At 46.1% G+C, this 21,251-nt stretch overlaps 1 protein-coding gene across 1 annotated transcript in view; it reads right to left on the minus strand.

Annotated features, from left to right (window-relative positions):
* The window catches only part of SYNGR4 (synaptogyrin 4), a 670,375-nt gene that overhangs the window by 505,422 nt on the left and 143,702 nt on the right, over positions 1–21,251 (minus strand). The window contains exon 2 of the mRNA XM_085616469.1: positions 5,080–5,195. Within this exon, the coding sequence (XP_085472595.1) occupies positions 5,080–5,172 (93 nt within the window). The 5' untranslated portion in view covers positions 5,173–5,195. The remainder of the gene's footprint in view (positions 1–5,079; positions 5,196–21,251) is intronic.

Here is a 21,251-nt window from a genome sequence, read left to right on the forward strand (position 1 = left end):
TCGATATTATTGTTTTTTTATAAATAAGTATTGTGACTTGATATTATTGTACTCGATATTTTGACACCGATATTTTTTGTATTCGATATTGTTGGTATCGATATTATGTCAGTGATCCCTTCCTGGTATTTGACGTTCAACTCCGAGGAACTTTGTGCAGCCCCAAAAAGGCTGTCTTCGTCCAAATCATCACCATCATCTAAGAGATGAGTTGGTAATAAAGCTTGAACCCTACTTGGAGATGTTAAGGAGGGTGTTAGTCTCTCTCGTTGGAATTTTAATTAAAAAATCAGTTTTCTGACCTAGACTTTGGTGTCGCGACGAGGTTGTCAACGTAAATGTCGTCGCTGGTACACATACATTCGTCGTAGAATCATCGACAGGCAATGGTATTAATTTCCCAGATCGAACTGGCGTAGATGACAACCCTGTTGTCGATGATGTATCTCTCATCGTCGAGGCCATCGACGATGTAATGGGGGAAATCGTCAATGAGAGAGTCGTCGACGGTAGACTCGTTGTCAACACAGGCAACGCCATCGACGAAGCACTCATCATCATCTTCAAGATGTTAATCGTCGGGATCTTTGTCGACGACGACTTTTTGGATATCTTTACTGTCGACGACAAAGGAACTTGACTCGTCGATGATGAAATTGACACAGACGAAACTGAAACCGTGGTGAAGGTAGTCGTCGACGAAGTTACCCCAACAACTGTCAATGGAGGTCTTGTCGTCGTCGATAAGCTGTCTGTTGACGGGGCTGAGGAAGGCTTTTAAAAAAAAAATTCCCTTCACAGGAGGAGTAGGAGGGTCTGAGGCTGATTTCTTGAAGGATTTGCCAGAAAACAAACTTTGATGTGAACGAGACACTCTGGAAGGCAGATCTTGCTTTTTAGTACCCTCTGAAGACATTTTGTACATCTTCTTTCGGGGAGACTGCAAGGAGTGACCTGGAGAGACGTCCAGTGGTCTTTTTTGAGGCGTCTTTGAGTAGGATCTTGAGGAACCTTTTCTCTCCTCAGAAGATACAGGATCCTCCCTGTCCTTAAGCCTCTGCAGCCATAATAAAAGCCTCCCCTTACGGTCTTTTAAAGTCTTTGACAAAAAAATGCGACATACCTTGCAGTGAACTGGAAAAAGGCAGTAAAGGCGGTCTTTATGGGGATCGTCAATGTGTAGCCTTTTCTTTCTGCAGGTACAACAGGGCCTAAAAAAACCTTTTTTAGGGGTATCTGGCGTGGAGAAGCTGAACATTCCTAGCAAAGGAACTAGAACTGTAAAATACCTTGAATCAAAGAGAATAAACTAAAGACAAAGATATTTCAAAGTTATGAGGAAAAGCTGAGCAGAGGTCAGTGGAGACTCCCTAGCACAACATGGGAGAGAAAATCTGAGGGACTGGAGCTCCTTTCAGGAAGGTTCTAGAGGATGGTGTTAGCTGATTGGTTGTTTTCTTAAGTTTGGTCTTTTTTTAAATAAGGACTTGGATATGTTACTAAATAATGAGACCTTTGGCCTTTAACTTCTATGTCTATTGTGATATTTCTTTTATAAATGTACCGGGGACTCCCATCTCGACGACGGGGAATGCTTCAAGCATGTGAATCTATGAAAGTTTTAATACTGGAGTAAGATTAAGGGCCATCACCCTGCTGTGAGCCACTGTTTGACACTCACTTATGCCAGGCGGGGGCTGTGGTGAAGATTAAGTGCTTCCACTATCGTGCATCACTGTGACTAAAGAGGGCCACCCCCCTGTGCAGGGCTGTGAGCGGGAGGGCTGTCGCCTGGAGTGCTGACGTTTGCGACCCCCTTATGCCAGGTGGGGGCTGCGGTGAAGATTAACAGCTGTCGCCCTGGTGCATCTCTGTGACTGAAGAGGGCTGTAGCCCTGTGCAGCGCTGTAGCCGGCGGGCCCATCGCCTGCAATGGTGCTGTTTGTGGCCCCAGTTTGCGAGGTAGGTGCCACGAAGAAGAGAGAGGACCAATTAAATTAAGAAACACGTAAAATTGAACCATAAAGGTTTGCGAACCGTGTAAGCAGAGTATTGACTCAACCCCCATAACCCAGAAGCCAACCGAGACATGTCACCAGAATTAGGAGACTTACCACAGATCAGGGAAAGCCATGCACGCCTACCACCTCACCTGCAGCATCCAGGCTACTGTACACGTTGCGCAGCTGGCATGTGCCAGGCCTTCCACATCGCAACAGTTGCGAGAGCAGTTAAGACTGATCACTGAGATGCAGAGCCTCTGGGGGAACATGCTCTGACTGTAGTGCTACGGCGCTGAGAAATCATGGAGCTTCTAAGACTCGTTCTCAGTAACCGTGCCTAGCCTGAATATTACCATACGTAAATGGAGAATAACCACAAGCCTTAAACAAGGAAATAGGACTCTGGATCTTACCTGACAACACTAGAGTGCCAGCCATACAAAGACTATGGCCCAGACTACAAGTGGAGGTGCTATTTAGCGTACCTGATTACTAACAATACCACAGTGTACGTTATTTATCCGTGCGGTAATTAGCTCCTATTACAAGCTTGTAGGGAATAAAGTGTGGATTTTGGTGTTTAAAGCACCAAAATCTTTATGGTACAGTAAATACCATGCACATTTCCCCTGTTAAATTTCAGCAGGTTTAACCTACTAAAATTTAACGAAGCTTCAGGTATATAATACATTAAAAAATTATTGGATGCAATAAATACCTTTTACCTCGTAATTCCAATCCATGAGTAAACATAGGTTTAAGCACAGGCTGGAATTAACCAACCCATTTGTAATCAGGCTTTATGTATATTAATTGTGGGGTGCCATATTTCACTTTGCCTTTGTATATAAGTACAACTTTTTTCATAACAGCAAATATCTGGCTGGACATTCTTTTAATGGGGTTGCTGGGTTTATTTTGACTCTTATGTCCGTGTAATTCTTGCACCTACCTCTTTCCGAGAATCCTTAGACTGCTGGACCCATGCTATCACTGAGAGTCAAGTGCTGAAGGGGAAGCAATTTGCCCACTTACTCAGAGCTCATACAGGTCAGGCCCTGGTACACACGAAGTAAAAGGCCTCAACCTCCACAGTTGGGCCAGTAGCTCCTGCTAACCCTGTGGCCCTTTAAAAAGGGTTCAGAAACTTGTAGAAAGGCTGAATCCTCGCTAGCGGGGTAAATTGTATAGTTTTCCCCAACTCTGAAAACAAAGAAAAAGGGCAAGGGGTGTCTGGCCATTTATGTTACAGACCTGAAGGAATATAAAATAGTCAGACTCAATCTTGACAACTTCGCAATGGTGGCAATAATGGTTAGAAATTGGGAATTCGGTAAAGAGGCCAGCCCTGTTGTTAAAGATGTACATTAATCCAGCATCAATAGGTGAAAAAACGAATCATCAAGGGAATTGAAGATAACCTCACACATCTCAAGACTGTCTACTATGAGATCCCCTTGATTGTCACAGTCAATTTTACTTGAACATAATTTTCAACTCAATGAAAGACAATCAATATCATGCAGACCAGGCTTCAGAGAAAGGACCCAACTGGGTGCGTTGCTCCTACCTTTCCTCAAGAGTCTAGGTCTCTATGCACTCAATGGCCAGTTTCCGTAGGACTTACCAATGTCGCATACACACAATTCAACAAAAACACTGGCAATCCTGGAATACACTGTATTAGTGTTTGCCAAATAGGATTGTAAGGGCCCCCAGATATCCTTCGGTCGGCTGGTTTGGGGCAGCATAGAGTATAAGTGTTCCGGTGTTCCTACACTTTGTTATTTCTAAAACCCTGAAAAGCTTAAATACATGTTCATTATCCATTATTTACTTGCCACTGTTCATTGATTCATTTCTGAAACAAAGTTACATATATTAGAAGTAAAATATACATTTTAAACCTATTTGCAGGACTAGATTGTGGCAAATTCCGGGAACAGATAGTTTGTTTGGAGCATGCATGATTCTTAGAGACTATTTAGGAGATGAGTTGCCTGAGTTGCAATTCTATTTCATATTTAAAAACACCATAATTTGTGAAAATCAATTTGACACATTTGCAGAATGAAATGGACAGAAAATGTTACTGATACTAAATTGGATGATTTGTAACTGGTCCAGGAGTGAGGATATACCTTGCACCCTAGTCTGGCTACCTGTCGAGAGCAAAAGGTGGTCAGGTCAGTTCAGAGGCTTTGGTAGGTTGAGGAATGGCAGGTTGTAACTGTAGCCTACATTGCTAATAGGAGTGATGATGTATTTCGTTAGCAGGTAAGGTCCCAGTAATTCTATTATTTCCAGATTCTTCAGGATTGACCTTTTTGAACTCATTGGTATTAAAAACGTTGCAAGCAAAAGAGATGCATTGTGAGGATGTTAATGCCACATAGTTTCATCTGTCGGCTATACAATGGTTGAGTATGGGAAAAGAGACGATGGCAGATGTAAAAGAGAAAATTAAAAGAACAGGGATCAGGACAAAGACACAACAGCCCGAGGGTTGAGATGAAAGCAGAAAGAGAGAGGTGGGTGGTAGGGGGAACAAGCGGACGGCAACTGTGCAAGGAAAGAAAACTTGCACTCTCATGGAGTGCTGAAGGATTCCCTTGAAGTCAGCAGTGGAAGGATACAATTCATCTAATCAGAATCAATGTAAAGACACAAAGGGGGACAAACAGAAACTAAGGAGGAAAGCCAATGAATAGAGAACAGAGAACTGAGCTAGACAAGAAAGTCATCCATTCACAAACAAGGGAACCCACTCCTTATCGTACTGAAGACAAAAACTCTTTGTATTAAAGACCTAATTAGAAGCACTATAATTAACTTGTGGTACTCTATGGCCTTTCATTGTTTATAAAGAAATGTACATCTGTTTATGAGAGATCTCTAATTGTAGTAAAGCTGAGTAAAGCTTGTGAGTCGATATGAAAAAACGAAAGAAAACAAATTGATGCTAAATCAGACCACTGCGAAATGTTAACCAGTGCACAGTTCATGATCTGGGTCTTGCCCATTCAAGGAGGATAATGACATTAAGATTTATTCCTATAAACTGCTTACTTCTTACCCATGCCAGCATCCGTACGATGGTCAGAGGTCTAGTCATGAAGTGAACTAACGCATTGTCAGTGGATTCTTTTAGTCTTTCGAAACAACCCATCGTTCATCACTGGATTTACTGTCCTGCAAGCCAGAAATGCATTCCAAAGGGAGAATATTGTTTGGATTTTATAAAATGCATGACTTGTGTTTAATTTCTTATATAATAACACAAAACATGTACGATTTAGCTAATTAGATCTAAGATTGGGATTCTATGCCTATGGAAAAATACTTTTTTGCATAACAGGTTCATCACAATTAAAAATGTAAACATAGTTTAAAATAATGCTCTGGTTACTTACCATAATCTTCATTACTCCGAGTCCAAGTCTTCCCCAATACAGCCCTTAAATGCAAGGTTCCATCTCCCTCCTGCAGAACCTGTTCTCTAGCTGACCTGAAAATAGTTTCCCAAAAATTGCCACCACTTCCCAGCAGCCAGTAAAAAAGGGAGGAACCATAGCATAATTTCCAGTTATTTATGCAAGCCATATCATATAAAATCCAAATGTAATCCATCCAGACTCCAGGACGGATGGTGGGAAATAAGACTATAATGGGGAAGGTTTCGACTGGGAGTAATCAAGACTACTGTTAAGTAACTGGGGCATTACCTCCTTGTTCATCTTCCTCAAATCAGTTCCACATGCAAGATAATACCCAAGTATAATTGCCTAATTATGTAATAATTGCCATATCGTAAGAGACTTACTATATGATTACATTTAACTAATATTCAATTGTTGACTACAGACACAGTTCTCTTGGAAACGCAAACCTTCTCTATTTCTGAAATAGCAGAACAAACATGATTTCCAAAAGGTGTAGCAAACCCTTCACCCAGGAGAACTCAAGAATGTTAAAGGAGAGTGTGTAGAGACTTTAATGTAGCTGCACAACAATTGTCTGTCAAAGAGGCTCCTTTTAAAGGCATTTCCAACACCATGAAACAAGATTCCTATGGATCACCACCATCAACAATGGGTGACCGTATGTTGTACACTAGCTCTACTTATTTTCTGTTCTTGACTCTACAAACTAACATACATGTACATCATATGCCTAAATATAAAAAAGACAAGTTAATCACACAGCACTTTTACAAACGTGTTCATGAATCTCTTCTTTTATGTACACAAAATAAGCCCTATATTTGAACTGATTTGTCCCATGAGATTTGAGACAAAGGGCATTTCGCACTCCTATTTTATTTATAACATGCCAGCAAATATTCTGCGTTTATCTCCTCATTATATCTACAACTTAAGGGCAGAAGAGACTTTTCAGGACCTTACCAGCACATGTGTATCTGACACAGCTCACTCGTAGCGGGAGTCTTTCTTTCTTTTCTTTTTTGAAACTTCCTTTTTATTTAACTCCCAGAAATTAATTAATCACATTACGGCAACCTCAGAAACCGTTTCTTATTAACAAAAACATCTCTGAGAGTTCATTTTTATAAACAGAAATGTTCCTCACTTGTTTCTTTCACTTCAGACAATGATTTACAGTCCTTTTCAGCAGTTGATCACAAAATATTGTTTCTTCCATTCACACAAGCCTGCAGCAACCTAATCTCGACCACCTGTTCTCAATTAATAAATTAAGGTCACGAAGCAAGTAAAAAAAATGCGTCCCTCCAGACCACCTTCAACATTCGGTTGGAGAGATGCATGCAGGAGCACTGTGCAGGACTGTTTAAAGCCACGTAAGTGCAATTGATAGAAAGTATAAAATTCACCCCTTTATGGTTTCGTTTTCAATTTAAAAGTGTATATTTGGGGGCGTGGCCAAGATGGCGGTATGAACGGATTCACTTCCCCACTGGTCCGTCGTCACCCAGCCGGTAGCGCCAAATCAGAGCCCCATCCACTGATCACTTTGCTCTCAGAGACTGGGTAAGCAGTGCCGGCGACTGGGGCAGCGCCTTGGAGGCAGAGAAGCTGTCACGGTGCGATGGGCACTGCTCTCCTATCTCCGCTGTGGGACTGGGACGAGCGCGGAGCACGCAGCCTCTGGGCTGCAGCTGCCTCTGCTAGGCCTGACTGCACAGGCCCCATGGGCACCATCAGAGGCGGTGGCCGTACCTGACACAAGACTGCTGTGTTAGAGCCTTTAGCGGGGGCCCCGGGATGGAGGGGCCTCCCGCATGAGCGAGATAGATGTTGCTGCTTCGGACCTGCCTGCGCGCTTCGACGAGAGGCACGCGGCTGTCAGCCGTAGTCTGGGCATTGCAGCCCGGACCTCCGGGATTGGCGACCCCAGCTCCGTTCTCCCTAAGACCCCTGTATGGGTTCTGAAGTCAAGCAAAAGGGAAACTGGTGACGGAGGACCAGAGGAGGCTGATGGCAGCCTGAAGGATTCCAGTCCTTCCCGCCAGGCCTAACGATTACTGACCTGTGGGAGGGCTGAAGCCTCTGAACGAACAACCAAGCACCGGATGAAGAGCTGAGCTGCCGCGGGTCGGAGTTACAGGCGGACGATCCGAGTGACTGCTCAGGTAGGAGAGGGGCCGAAGTCTCTCCCCACTTTTCTCCCCCTTGCCCCACTCTGACATGGGAGAGCCATTGTGGTGATTGCTGCATAGCCTGGCAGCTCTACCTGCTTCGCATACGGGGGTACTGGGCCTTTAGAGCAGCCTTACAAAGCGGAGCCCGGTTGGTTATGGACCTGGGGGTCGCGCCCTTTATCTCAGCTAACCCCGCCATGTCGACTTCTCCCCCCCTCCTTGGAGCTCGTTTGTGACCTCGACGGGAAGGTGGTTGGGACACTCTGGGGTAGACTGACAGTCAATAACTCCACGATTTCACGATCTGTATGTTGCTTGCCCCCCAAGATAAACTGTGAGCACGGTAGCGAGAGTTCAGGGACCCTGGTCAGGAGAAATACCCAACTAGCCCCCTTGGGCACAGCAGCACTCGGAGGTCGCTCGGGCCTGTCCGGGGGTCAAGCAGTAGCCAACATGGGCTGGCAACCCACCTGGGAAGATCCCGCTCCGCCATCTCCACTGCTACGGCAAAAGCTCCCCAGAAGGAGTTACAGCTAAATCCACCTACCCACCTGAACCTGCTCCATGTGCCTCTGACCATCTGCTGAGGGTGCTGGGCCTGAGAGGGCCGCAGTTAAGGCTAAAAAAGAGAGCAACGTCCTTGACATGCTCCTTAAGACCCCCGGTGAAGCGCCAGGCGAAAAGAGAGGAGTGGGTGAGTCGAAATCGGCAGGCGGGGGTGAAAATCCCAAGAGCCCGGTGACCTGCAAATTCCTTGAATCGCTTTTTGCCTCCCTTTGTGAAAACTTACAGACGCTAAAGGAAGACCTCGCCCTCGAGCTGAGGGAGACCAGACGAGACATTAACGAGGTCGGGGAAAGACTGGCAGTCCAGGAGGAAGGTAACTATGCAGGATGAAGAAATAGAGAACCTACAAAAGGAAATAATTCATCTTCAAAACCAACAGATTAAGCTACAAGCCCATTCCTAATATCTCGAAAATAGCTACAGAAGAAATAATATTCGCATTAGTGGGGGTCTCAACCTACGTTCTCTTTAAGGCGCGCGCACGCGCGCGCACCTTCGCCGACGTCACCGCGCACTCCCGGATGTGGAGCGTGCACAAACGATTTCAGGACGTCCGGCGGAGAGGCGCCGGCCGCGCCGCCGCTTTAAGAAGCGAGCGGCGCGAAAACCAGGCACTTGTTCCAGTGGTGCCGGCGAGGAGTCGTAGGAGTCGTGGAGAGTGCAGGTAAGGGGGCTTGGGGGCTTGTGGCGGGCCTGTGGCGGCTTGGGGGGGGTGCTCGGGGGTGTGTGGCTGCAGAGCGCGGGACTGATTGTGGCCTTTTGTTTATGTATTGATGGTAATCACAGCCCGTGAAGGGGCTCTGATTACCATCAATACTTAAACAAAAGGCCACAATCATCCCGCGATTACTAACAAAACATGGTATGCCACGGATTAATCTCCAGAACAAAAGGCAATTGGGGACTCACCGGAGGAGTCGCATGACCACCCAGAACTGCAGTGTCAGGAGGCGGCGAGGGCAGGGTGGCTGCAGCCGAGCAAGCCCTGTGCTTCCTTGAATAAATGCACCACACTTCATTCACTATTTGTTGATATTCCCCATTCTGATATTAATGTAGGCTTTCCTCGATTCACAGACCCTCATTCCGAAACATTCTATTATTTTGTGATGACTGTGTTTCATCTTTCAGCTCCTCAAATCCTGGGGAAGCGAGTTTTGTCTTTACGGTGTGACTATCATTCACAGTTTGAACTGAGGGGTCTCTGATATAGTCTTCTCATTCCAAAACCAGATACCAATGATAAAGGGAAATACTGTATTCTGTGTTACAAGAAAGGGGACAAGGGTTCGGTTTTCAGTTGGCACTATGGCCTCAAACAGGAAGCAAGGTTTTTATGTACGGTCATTAAAGCTGTGTATAGAGATGCGCACTGTGAACTCCCAATGCTGTGTATAAAGAGATACCCACTGTGTACAAGCTATTGGGATGTGCCACATAGTCCTATCATTCCAAATACTGCACAAAGGTTTGGCATCCCATCCTCCCAAACGTAGGGCTGTGTGTTAGTCCACTATACAGGCTTTTAAAAAGAATCTATACTCTTGGTAAGAATGGGTTTTAAGCCCAGTTCTTAGGCTCGTGTTTAACATTAGTTGCCTGGCAACTACCTGGTGTCTCCTTCTGTGGGCTTACACTTGACGAACCACACTGTGCCTCGTTTAGAACTTCTCAAAAAAAGTGTATTCCACCACAGAGCTGGAAAACACGCTTTTATTTCAAATGTTATGCAAATGTGTAGAAATTGTCACACCCAGCCCTCTTTGGTTACTATAGTCCTTTTCAGTTTTTTCCAAAAAGCTTTAATTTGCGGGGTGTGTGTGCGTGTGTGTGTGCGTGTGTGCGTGTGTGTGTGTGTGTGTGTGTGTGTATGTGTGTGTGTATGTGTGTGTGTATATATGAGAAAGTTCCTCGTCAGTATTTACTTAGGAGCTTTATATAGTATCACAAATTGTCTTAGAGCTCCTTCAAGGCACAGAGTTCGATGGCACTGTGACTCAAGGTGGATGCAAGTAAGCTCTTGCATAGTTAATATTCAAATGCTGCTCCGAGTAGGATTTTAGCCGAGTGAATTGTTGTTAATATTAGTAATGTAGCGCACAGTCTGCTATTGCCAGAGCACTGCATGTCTGAAATTCATTTTTTTATTGCAAAGGAGGTGGATTCTTCCTTTGAGTCTGGATTCATGGAGATTCACGGTTGTGACCATGTCCCCCAAGAAATTGATCAATGTTTTAGGCTTTTGAATGTACATTGCTGGATCTGGTAGACTAACAGAGATCTAGTAGGAGTATAGCGGGATGCCATCCTTTGCAGATAGTCAGTCCATTGTTTCAGTAGACCTTGTGCACAATCCATTGTTTCATCAACTTACCAACTTCTCTGGGCTGGTCTCAAATACTTACGATCCTGTAGGCCAGACTTAACCTGTCAGCCTGATTTTGGAGTCTCGACAACTTGTCGTGAGCTGTATCAGCACCCATGTGTATGTCACATTACCTTAATCGAGTGGGCATGGCCTCTTTTCAGCTCCTTCATGTGAAAGGTTTGTAAGAGTCGGAACAGTCTTTGAAACGTGGAAAGTTGCAGGTTGACCCAGGAGACCAAAGGATTGATTTTAGGAGCAAGTGAGCGGTCTGTGTAGAAATGATTCTCAGATGTTTGCATTTTTTGTTTGCAGCTATGATTCTCAGTTTAAGGGGGGCATCATGAGGTGACCTGCTATTGCTGACGGACGCAGCTTGCCAGCGCTGCCTGCTACCGGGAGCAGACCTTCTGCACATGCTGTGGCACTGCCCAGAAGTACGGCCATATTGGGATGACGTATTGGCATTGCTCGCGCGCGACACTGACGGGCAACTGCCGCATACATGGGAAGCATGCATATTATAAGCGCACAAAAAACAACAAAGTGCAGGCGCGCTTCTGGGACATGGGACTTATAACGGCTAAGCGCTTGCTCACTAAACACTGGAAGGCCGCGACCCCCCCGCACGTTAGGCACTGGGAAGTCTCCTTCACCAACTGGGCACACGCGGAGAGCGCGGCGCTCCTTCGTGAGGAAATAGCGGGGCTCCGCAAATTCCCCATCGCCCAGCTCTGGGATGACCTTCTCAAAGCGTTTCAGATGGCTTGCCAGGAAAGAGGGGTAACCTGAATCACTAACACCTACCGCCTCCTCGTGGACTGGCGGAGGCAACCTTAAAGCTGCGGCGCCACCACCTCCTGCTCCCCCCTGCCTGCCTCTGGTAGCCTCTACTCCCACTCTCAGCGAGGCCGACACCAGAGGACTAACACTCAACGGATAACACACACACTTACTGCATACTGCCGCCCCGATCCGAAGCAGTGCAAATGGCGCCTGGCTGGGGGCCCAGGCGGGAGGATGCGCCCACTTCATCTCAACCTGCCACTCCCCCTTCAACGTAGCAGAGCGCCCTGCGTACCACGAACCTAAGTGCGGGCGTTGCGTAGACGCTTTGGACTCTCAACCAGCCCGGGGGCCCCTCCGGCCCCCCCTCCCCGCTCCCAGCCGCTATCTCCTGCGCACAGCGCACAGCCCCGCTGCGCCCCGCCAGGCAGCTGCTGACCCCTCCGCACTGGCGCAAAAGGATCTCCCCCCCTCCCCCCTTGACCCTGTTTGAGTTTATAACCCTCATCCCTATTCCCCCTATCGCCACATAAGCGTCGGGAGCAGCTTGCTTATCGGCTGCGTTTCCCGACTGGATTCCTGATTTATCACAGATAGCAAACGGTAGCTGCGCTGTCTGGCATCCCCGGAGCGCTGCCCTACTTTGCGTACCCTGCTCTCCGACAGTGGAGCGGCGATGACCCACCTGCCCTGCCAGGGATGGGTGCGTCTGAAGCTCGCAGTAAACTCTTGCAGAGGGCGCGCAGTGTTGAGAGCTGGGCATGCCCCGATGACCAGTAGATTGAGGGATGCAGCGCTTGGGGATCGGGCGTGCACCACACAACGCGCACATGGACCCGAATACGAAATTGCAGGCTAGAATTGCCTGACTTAAGTGCAAGCTTTTTTTTTTTTCTTTTTTTTCTTCTTTCTTTTCCCTTTTTTTATGTCACAGTGAGGTATACTGAAGCACTAACGCCGCGCCCGGCCCGCATTGCGGATATGGCGCTGGTGCTGTACCGACTAGGGGCCCCTAAGCCTGAGATTCTTAATGATGCTCTGCACAACTTTAGATGGGGCCTGGGCGGTGGCCGCGGTGCGGGCTGAGACGCAACGCCATCCCTGCTGCCAACACTGCGAATCAGGAACACCAAACACACACAAACAACAAAATAGACCTACCACTTGCTAAGGTGCGCGTCCAAAGGACTACAGCAATGCCACCATGTACAACGATGCCGGACCCCCGGGTTGTCGGCTGAATGGCTGTGTCATATTGTTTGAAAAGCACCTACCTATTGCATAACTGATTTGACACCATGGATGGTGCATGTACACTATATGATGATGCAACTGTGAATAATAAAGGTTTTTCAAAAAAAAAAAAAAAAAAAAAATGAGGTGACCTGCTACCACAATTAGAAGAATCTCAAATGTGACTCTATTCATACAATGGAAAACTGTATGTCGGCTATCGATGAACCTGGTATCTATTAAAGATCCCGTTGAAGGCATCTGATGTTTGCTAGGCTCTGTTGACAATTCCTAAAGGAAAGTCTAGAAACGTAGGCTCTCATTGTCCCGTAGTATCTGTTTTGTAATGAAACTTGCCAGGACTCTCCCATTCGAAGCCGAGCACCAGTAATTAGAATTGCTGGTACTGGAATATATCTGCCCATTTAAAGCATTTAGTGGGGTGTATAATGAATGCATTTACTCTGTCTTTGCGGTAAGGCGGTGTCGGTGCCTTCACATGACATGATCAGCTTACTCTGTCAATTTCTGCAATAGTGAAGGAAACCAATGTGACTGTCTTCAAAACATTTTGATTTGCAGTCTTATCATTTTTACTCCTGATTGAGAAGACACCTGTTGTTCCAATACTATGAAACCTGTGTTGGCAGTATAGTTGTAGTGGGGGTGAAACTGACCAACCAAGACTCTTTACACCATGGCAGGCGCCCCTATATCAGATGTCCGGGATCCTGGATAAAATTATTTGTTGTTGCACCCAGTAATGAAGTTGACGGTTTTGTAGTCTGTTTATGGGTGTCTAATTCTGCGTAATAGAATGAATGCACATTTAACTTTTTTGTACACACATGAATCTTTCATATTGCAGCCTATCACTTCCTGCAAAGGTCATTGCCACTGCTCATCGATTATCCCTCTGGTAGAGTATCCTCCTTTTACAATCATGGAAAACTAAAAACCAGATTGAATCAATTAGGTCTCAAGAACAGCAATTCACCAGCATTTATTGTGTTTGCGCAGCTTCTACCTCGATGTGTAAGGCCTCAGTCTTCCCATAAGTTGGAAGCCCAGTTCACCTGTCCCATTTAGTTTGGCGCAATGGTTCATCTGTCTTCAGTTCCATTCATAAGTCTTATATATTCTGTCTCAAATTGCAACAAATAATGCTTCCAGGGTCGTCAGGCCAAGCAGTGTAAAACTTTTTCCTGCATGAATCCTTTGTCCTTCTGTTCAATTTGCTTCACTCATTACAATTCAGGGCAAGGATTGTTTCCCATCACTTTCAAAGATCATGTCAGGTCCATAATATATGTGGTATCTAAAATAGACATTTGTCTTGTGGCGGCTTGGGGGGGTGCTCGGGGGTGTGTGGCTGCAGAGCGCGGGACTGATTGTGGCCAAACAGCTGACCACACATTTCAGACCTACTGGCTTTGCCAACGCTTGTGTTATTTTTTTTCCCAAAAATCATATTTCAACTGGTTACACTGATTTTCCATTAGGAATATTTTTGGGAGATACAAGCGTACATCAACATTTTACTAAATGATGCTGCAAAGATATGGCACCTAATGTCTTTTTTCCTACTTGCATTTTTTTGTGAACATTTTATTTTGAAAGCAAAGAACCATCACTCTTGCTTTCAAGCTTCTGCAAATATTTGCATATAAACAGAGAGCGTTCTGGGAGCATTATACATAGCCTCATATTACTAAACTTTGAAAACGTGTGTACACATTTATACTGGAGCCGCCTTCAGTAGTGAAGGCCGAGCTTACGGCATTTACTTTTAATGCTCACCCTAATAATGAATGCTTTTCATTAATGAACCATAAATACAAGTTTGAACAGCATTAACACATGGACCCACATATTACCTTAACTGTAGACAATGGCCTTTCCTAATCCATAATGTGGTACTGTAAACTGGCAGCCAACGGGTTTGTGCTGTAGGGGGTTGGGCCTACTTGTACACACGAAAACTTGATGCCCTTGACCCCAAACAATATGTCCTGGGCGTCGGGCTATAGGAATTCCACATCCCTGGCCTGTGACTGCACAAACCCTTTGTAAGTAATTGTACATTCATTTCAAGTCACAAATGGACTTTTATGATACGTTTGAAATCACGAGCCCCCTATTTAAGAGTCGCTATGGTATATATCAATGGTTTCATTGTGAAATCTTTTTTGAATTCCGTGTGCATTTAAGAGATACAGACAGCGCTAAAATATGTTCCCCTTCCCATTAGATGCCTACCTCCTGAACGGGAAAGTTGACCTAGATCGAGTTTATCACCACTGGAAAAATGCCAAAGATCGCCGTGAGAAGTAACCCTGTCACCCCTCTAGTGATGCCACTTGACATGTCTCCCTTATTGTTTATATGTGATATTGTATAGGCTCCCAACATTTCCCCACCCAATTAACAGTGCTCAAGTTAAGAATATTTATTAAAATCTTATGATGGTACCACCGTTTAAGTCTTGTGCTTTTCTAAACTTGAATTGTACTTGCCTGTGTAACCAATTCATGTCATGGCGTGTTTATCCAATTTGGAAACTGCCCTTAAGACACTTATTGTGGCACTGTATGTGTGAAAATGCACCATCTTTTCACTTATTGAAGTAAATGTTCTGAGTGACATTTGGCGCCGCGCACACGCGCTGTCTGGTTCCTGGCGCACATAGCCATGGTTGCAGCGCACAGAGACCCTCCACTGCCGCACACAGAGGAAAGAAATTAGAGGGAACATTGGTCCCAACGGCAACGGACGGCTCGGACTTGGAGGAATACGTGCAGGCCCTGTTTCGCTCGGTCTTGGGCACCACAGCTGAGAACAAAAACAAACTCAATAGATGTCACCAAGTGGGCCACCCGCGAGGCAACAGGGCCCCCAGCAGACATTCTGGTCTGCGTGCATGACTTTAAAACCAAGGAGGTAATACTCCAGAAGTCACGAGAAGCCCAGAGACTTCAGTTCCAAGGTCATTCTCTGCAGCTTTTTCAGGACCTTGCAGATATCAAATTGCAGAAATGAAGGGAATTCCGCCCTGTCATCAGCCACTTGAGACGGATAGGCACTTCGTACTCATGGGGCCATCCCTTCCACCTCATCTTCCGCTGGGACGGCAAACCCTATCAGATCCCTCACGGAAGCATGTAAGGCATTGAATCTCGAGCTTACGGAACAGGACTCCCACCCTATTTCCACACAGGACCAACCACACGGCAGACACTTGCGCAGAGCATGCCACAACTCCACGCCAGAACACCACTGCCCAGACACTATCACCAAGGAGAGGTTGGCGGTTCTTTGCTTCCTCTCCGGTGAAGGAATAGACAAAGCTGACCCTTCCTGAGAGATATCGCAGAGACTTCCTATTGTGGTGGATGGTATTTGGAGGGCGGGGACGGGCGTGGAAGGCCCTAATCCAATAGATGACAAGGTCGAGGTCGGCTTCCCTTTTTTAATGTTCTCCATCCTAATGGACTCTCTCTTATTACATTGTGTCCAACTGTATGTGGTTTTTTTCTTACTGCTGGGGCTTGAGGTTAGTTCAAGGGACTATCCTTCCGCAACACCATCTTACTCACATGAAACACTGCCCTATTCTGTGGGGTGGCTCTCGCGGGCCCCTCTACCACCCTCGCGGACAAGATATGTGGTCCTTAGCAGGCTCTCTTCTTCTATTTGCCCTGGATATTACAGTGGTTAGCCTCAATGTTCGAGGCCTCAATAATTCAACAAAGAGATTGGCTGTCCTCTCCTTGATTGAAAATTCACAGGGAGACATATGTCTGCTGCAAAAAATACACCTAAGCGATTCTCACAGCAATTTTGGTCATCAAGGGTGGGGGAAAAAGGTGGGGTGGCCATTCTTTCTCTAAACGTTTTCCTGGGACAGTTTGGGGTCTGGTATCAGAGATCAAGGGACGTCTATCTCCCCTGAAGGCCTAGTGTGGCTTGCTGAGTGTGTGGCACTATCAACACCATGGAGAGAGGGTCTATACTTTGTACAAGACGGCCCATAATACATATGCTCGACTTGATAATTTCCTGGCCTCCCCATTGAAATGGGATTGAGTGAAGACATCTACTATCGAGCCCTGCACACATCACTCTTACCCTTAAGACACCCCCCTCTCCCTCACAGACATCGAGCTGGCGTCTCTGCAAGGCTTTGCTACATTCTCCGGCTGTGGTCCTTGCGCTCCGGAAAACTCTTCAGGAATACCTGACCCTTAATGACAAGGGCTCCACTGCTCTCTCGTCGGTTTGGGAGGCCCTGAAACTGGTAGCTTGGTGAGGATCTAATTGCGCGAGCAGCATATGAGAATAGAGCGTGAAAAGACAAGAGGAAAGCTATTGAGAAGAGGGCCCTAGAGCTAGAAACCATTCATAAATGCACAGGCGCTCCCCGGGTCTGGAGGGAGTTAGAGAAAGAGCGTCTTCAACTGAAGCTCCTTGATCTAGACAGGGCTGAATATGCTATGCTACGTCTTAAACACAAGTTTCATCTGTGGGGCAATGGATGGAGCACATGCTAGCACATCGTCTGCGTAGCAAGCAATATGCGAATTCAGAAAAGTCCATCAAGACAAGTCGGGTGAAAGTGAAAGACGCCGAAGGCATCACTGCCACATTTCAGGCATATTACGCAAAGCTTTATTCTGCAGAAAGTGGTCCACCAGCTGATTATCAGGCATATCTCTGTGGCGAGGTGGTTACCCCTCTCCCTCTAGCAGAAGCCGAAGCCTTGGCTAAGCCCATCTGTGTGGAAGAAGTGATCTCAACTGTTTACTTCTTAGTCATGCTAGCAGTCGTACGATGGTCAGAGGTCTAGTCATGAAGTGAACTAATGCATTGTAGGTGGATTCTTTTAGGGCCAGATGTATGACCCTAAATTGCATGCGCAAACAGGTTAACGACCCGTTTGCCGCATGCAAAAACGAATAGGGCCATGTAAAATTCCTATTTAGCGAGTCTCAAATAAATTGTGACTCGCTATTAGGAAGAGGCGTTTCTAGGGTGACCCTTCCTCATAGCGACTCTCTACCCCATGTATGAATGTTTTGCACCCGCAATGGCGGGCACAAAACACTCGCAATTTACCGCCCACTTCAAGAGGGTGGCAAAGCACTTGCAAATGGAAGGGGTCCCAAAGGGACCCCTTCCCCTTTGCAAATGCAGGAGAAAATAGTTTTTAGGGGCAGGCAGTGGTCCTAGGGACCACTACCTGCCCTTAAAAAATTAAACGAAAACGTTTCATTTTCTTTTTTTAAATTCCTGTATGGAAAACAGGCTGCATTTTAAAAAAACTGCTTTATTTAAAAGCAGAAGGTCTATTGAGCCCAGCAGGCCACCATCCCTGGGAGGGCCAGCCATTCCCAATGGGGTCGCAAATTGTGAGTGCCTAATGAATATTCATGAGGCATGCAATTTGCGACCCCGTTGGGAATCGCAAACAGTGTCTCAGACGCTGTTGTACATGGCATTTCGCAATGCAGAAAATACTGGGACCCCCTTTATACGAGATAATTTTCCAATAGGTCAGGGAGAAAAGGGGAAAATGAAGCCAATCTATCTAATAATACTCCCTCTTGACCTAAACAACAGTTATTTATATATAAACTAGCACACAAAGCACAAAAGTGTATTCTTAATATTTTTTTTATTTTTCGTATTTTTATATTTTCATTTTTTCTGTATAAAAATATAATCAATTTTGAACAGATAAATCAATTTTTCATAAATAAACATTTTCACTTATACTTTACACATTGTTCATGTCAATTCGATAAGACAAAGATATTCTTTTGATTCATGACAAAAAAAGGAAAACAAAACCCAGGGAGAAAGAACACTGCACATACAAACTCTTCATTCATGCAGACACATATCAGACATTCCGTACACATATATCTCAGTAGCTTTACCACTTAACACATAATGAGTGGTAAGGTAGTCCTAATAGCCCCCAAAAAGGGAGCTGCTACAAGAATTTTTTGTAGGATCTACAAGAAGATTTGGTCAACGCGTTTCGGTGGTATAAGCAAACGTGGAAACCACCTTCTTCAGGACCAGCTACTTCTCTTAGCGCAAGTTCTCAAAACCTGGGGTATTATTTAGGGGGACAATATCACCCTACAAAGCCTGCTGTTTGTACTGTAAGACGTAATCACAGTGGAAATTCTTCCTCTTATTTGTCTGTTTATCTGTAGATGTCCGATAGTAGTTAGACTCTAAATCCCACTAAATGTAGTATGCGGCTAGGAGACATCCAACAATGATTCCGTGGTACTCCATGTATCTTTAAAAGAAAGTTTGTTTAAAGATCACCAAAGTATATTATTTCCATCCAAAACCAGATATAGGCAGAGTCTCAACCGTACAAATACACGCTGTTGCAATTCTTTACGGTGTCCCAGCGCTCAAAACATCTAAGTCCTTCAGTCACACGTAAGCATCCTCAGATCGTCCTGCTGTCAGGAAGTGAGCCTACACCCAAATGCGTGTATCTACTTCTACTCCTCCCTCCGTAATCAAGATTGTCAAAGCCGTATCATCAGCGTTCAAAACATCTAAGTCCTTCAGCCACACGTAGGCGTCCTCAGATCGTCCTACCGTCAAGAAGTGAGCATGGCATTTCGCAACTTACAAATTGCGACTCGCAATCGAGCGCAATTTGTGAGTCGCAAATTGTCATGGTCGTACATCTGGCCCCTGGTCTATCGAAACAACCCATAGTTCATCACTGGATTTACTGTCCTGCAATCCAGAAATGCATACCAAAGGGAGAATATAGTTTGGATTTTATAAAATGCATGACTTGTGTTTAATTTCTTAATATATAATAACACAAAACATGTACAATTTTGCCCATTTGATCTAAGATTGGGATTCTTCGCCTCTAGAAAAATACTTTTTTGCATGACAGGCTCATCACAATTAAAAATGTAAACATAGTTTCAAATAATCCTCTGGTTACTTACCGGTAATCTTCATTACTCTGAGTCCAAGTCTTCCCCAATACAGCCCTTACATGCGAGATTCCATCTCCCTCCTGCAGAGCCTGTTCTCTAGCTGACCTTAAAATAGTTTTCCTAACATGGCCACCACTACCCAGCGCAGTAAAAAAGGGAGGAACCATGGCATCATTTCCAGTTATTTATGAAAGCGCTATCATATAAAATGACAAAATACAAATGTAATCCATTTCAGACTCCAGGACGGAGAGGGAGAAACAAGACTATAATGGGGAACGTTTATACTTGGAGTAATGAAGACTACCGTTAAGTAACTGGGGCATTACCTCCTTGTTCATCTTCCTCAATTCAGATCTACATGCAAGATAATTCCCAAGTATAATTGACTAATTATGTAATAATTGCCATATCATAAGAGACTTACTGTTAGACCTGTCAGCCCTTTGGGTGGTACCTCCTCATCATTATTTATTTTGTCCCACTTTTGCCTCAAACCCTGTTATAATTTTTCCTTTTTGGGAAACACCAGACTTTTTAGTGTTGATGCAGGGTCAGGGAGCCATTTTCCCTACCCCTGGAACTTCTGTCTGAGGGCCTGAGACACAAAATGGTGGCCACCCATTGTCACCTGTGACATCACCAGAACCCACTGGAGTTTTCTAGAACCTTCTGTAACATTCTAGAACCCTGTGACAGTGGGAGGCAGTTTAGAATGTTGGGAGGCCATCTCAGAGTGGCAGTTGGCAACTGACTGGTGAAGAGAGAGGACAGAGATAGAAGGAGGTCGGAGTAAGGCAGCAGAGGTGGAAACCAGTGCTTGGAGTGGGGTCCAGAAACCCACCCTTGATGCTAGTCTCTACTGACCAAGCCCAACCTAAAGCCCTGTGTGGGATCAAGATCAGAAGAACCATCTTAAAGGACTGAATAGTTGGAACAGGCCTTAAAGAAGAAGAACAGCAAGCTCCTGACCTGTTCAGCAGTGTCCTCCTGGAGTCCTGACGTCGAGAAGCCTGGAGACCTGGGGCCGGAGGTAGAGAAGCGGCGCTGACAGAAAGCAGACGTCGTACCCGGAGCCGCCAGAGGTTGAGTGAGGGCGCCGACGGAGGTCGTGGAGAGGCACCGGAGGTCGAGTAAGGAGTCACCCGAGGTCGAGTGAGGGCTCCGACGGAAGTCGTGGAGAGGCGCCGGAGGTCGAGTCGGGAATCACCCGAGGTCGAGTGAGGGCGCCGACGGAGGTCGTGGAGAGGTGCCGGAGGTCGAGTCGGGAGTCACCTGAGGTCGAGGTGAGGCGTCGACGGGGGAGAGAAGTCGGCCCACCGGAGTCGCCGGAGACTGAGGTGAAGCGCGCCGGAGGTCGGGAATGGAGATCGCACTCCGGAGACACCAGGAAGTGGGGAGTCCGAGTCCCTGCGACGCCGGAAGGCGACATCGAGACAAGGCCGTCCAGCGACATCGAGCCGAGGCCGCCCAGCGACATCGAGTCGAGACCGCCCAACGACATCGAGTCGAGACCGCCCAGCGACATCGAGTCGAGGCCGCCCAACGACATCGATCTGGAGCCGCCTCACGGCGTCGACACGGTGCCGAGCGGAGCCGATCATCTTGAAAAGGACAGTAAGTGGTAGAGGGGGCGTCTGAGGCCCCGTGGAGCCCTAAAAGACCATTCTAGGGGCTAAAGGGGTGTTAGA

Source organism: Triturus cristatus, chromosome 7 (assembly GCF_964204655.1).
Source record: "Triturus cristatus chromosome 7, aTriCri1.1, whole genome shotgun sequence".
NCBI lineage: Eukaryota > Metazoa > Chordata > Amphibia > Caudata > Salamandridae > Triturus > Triturus cristatus.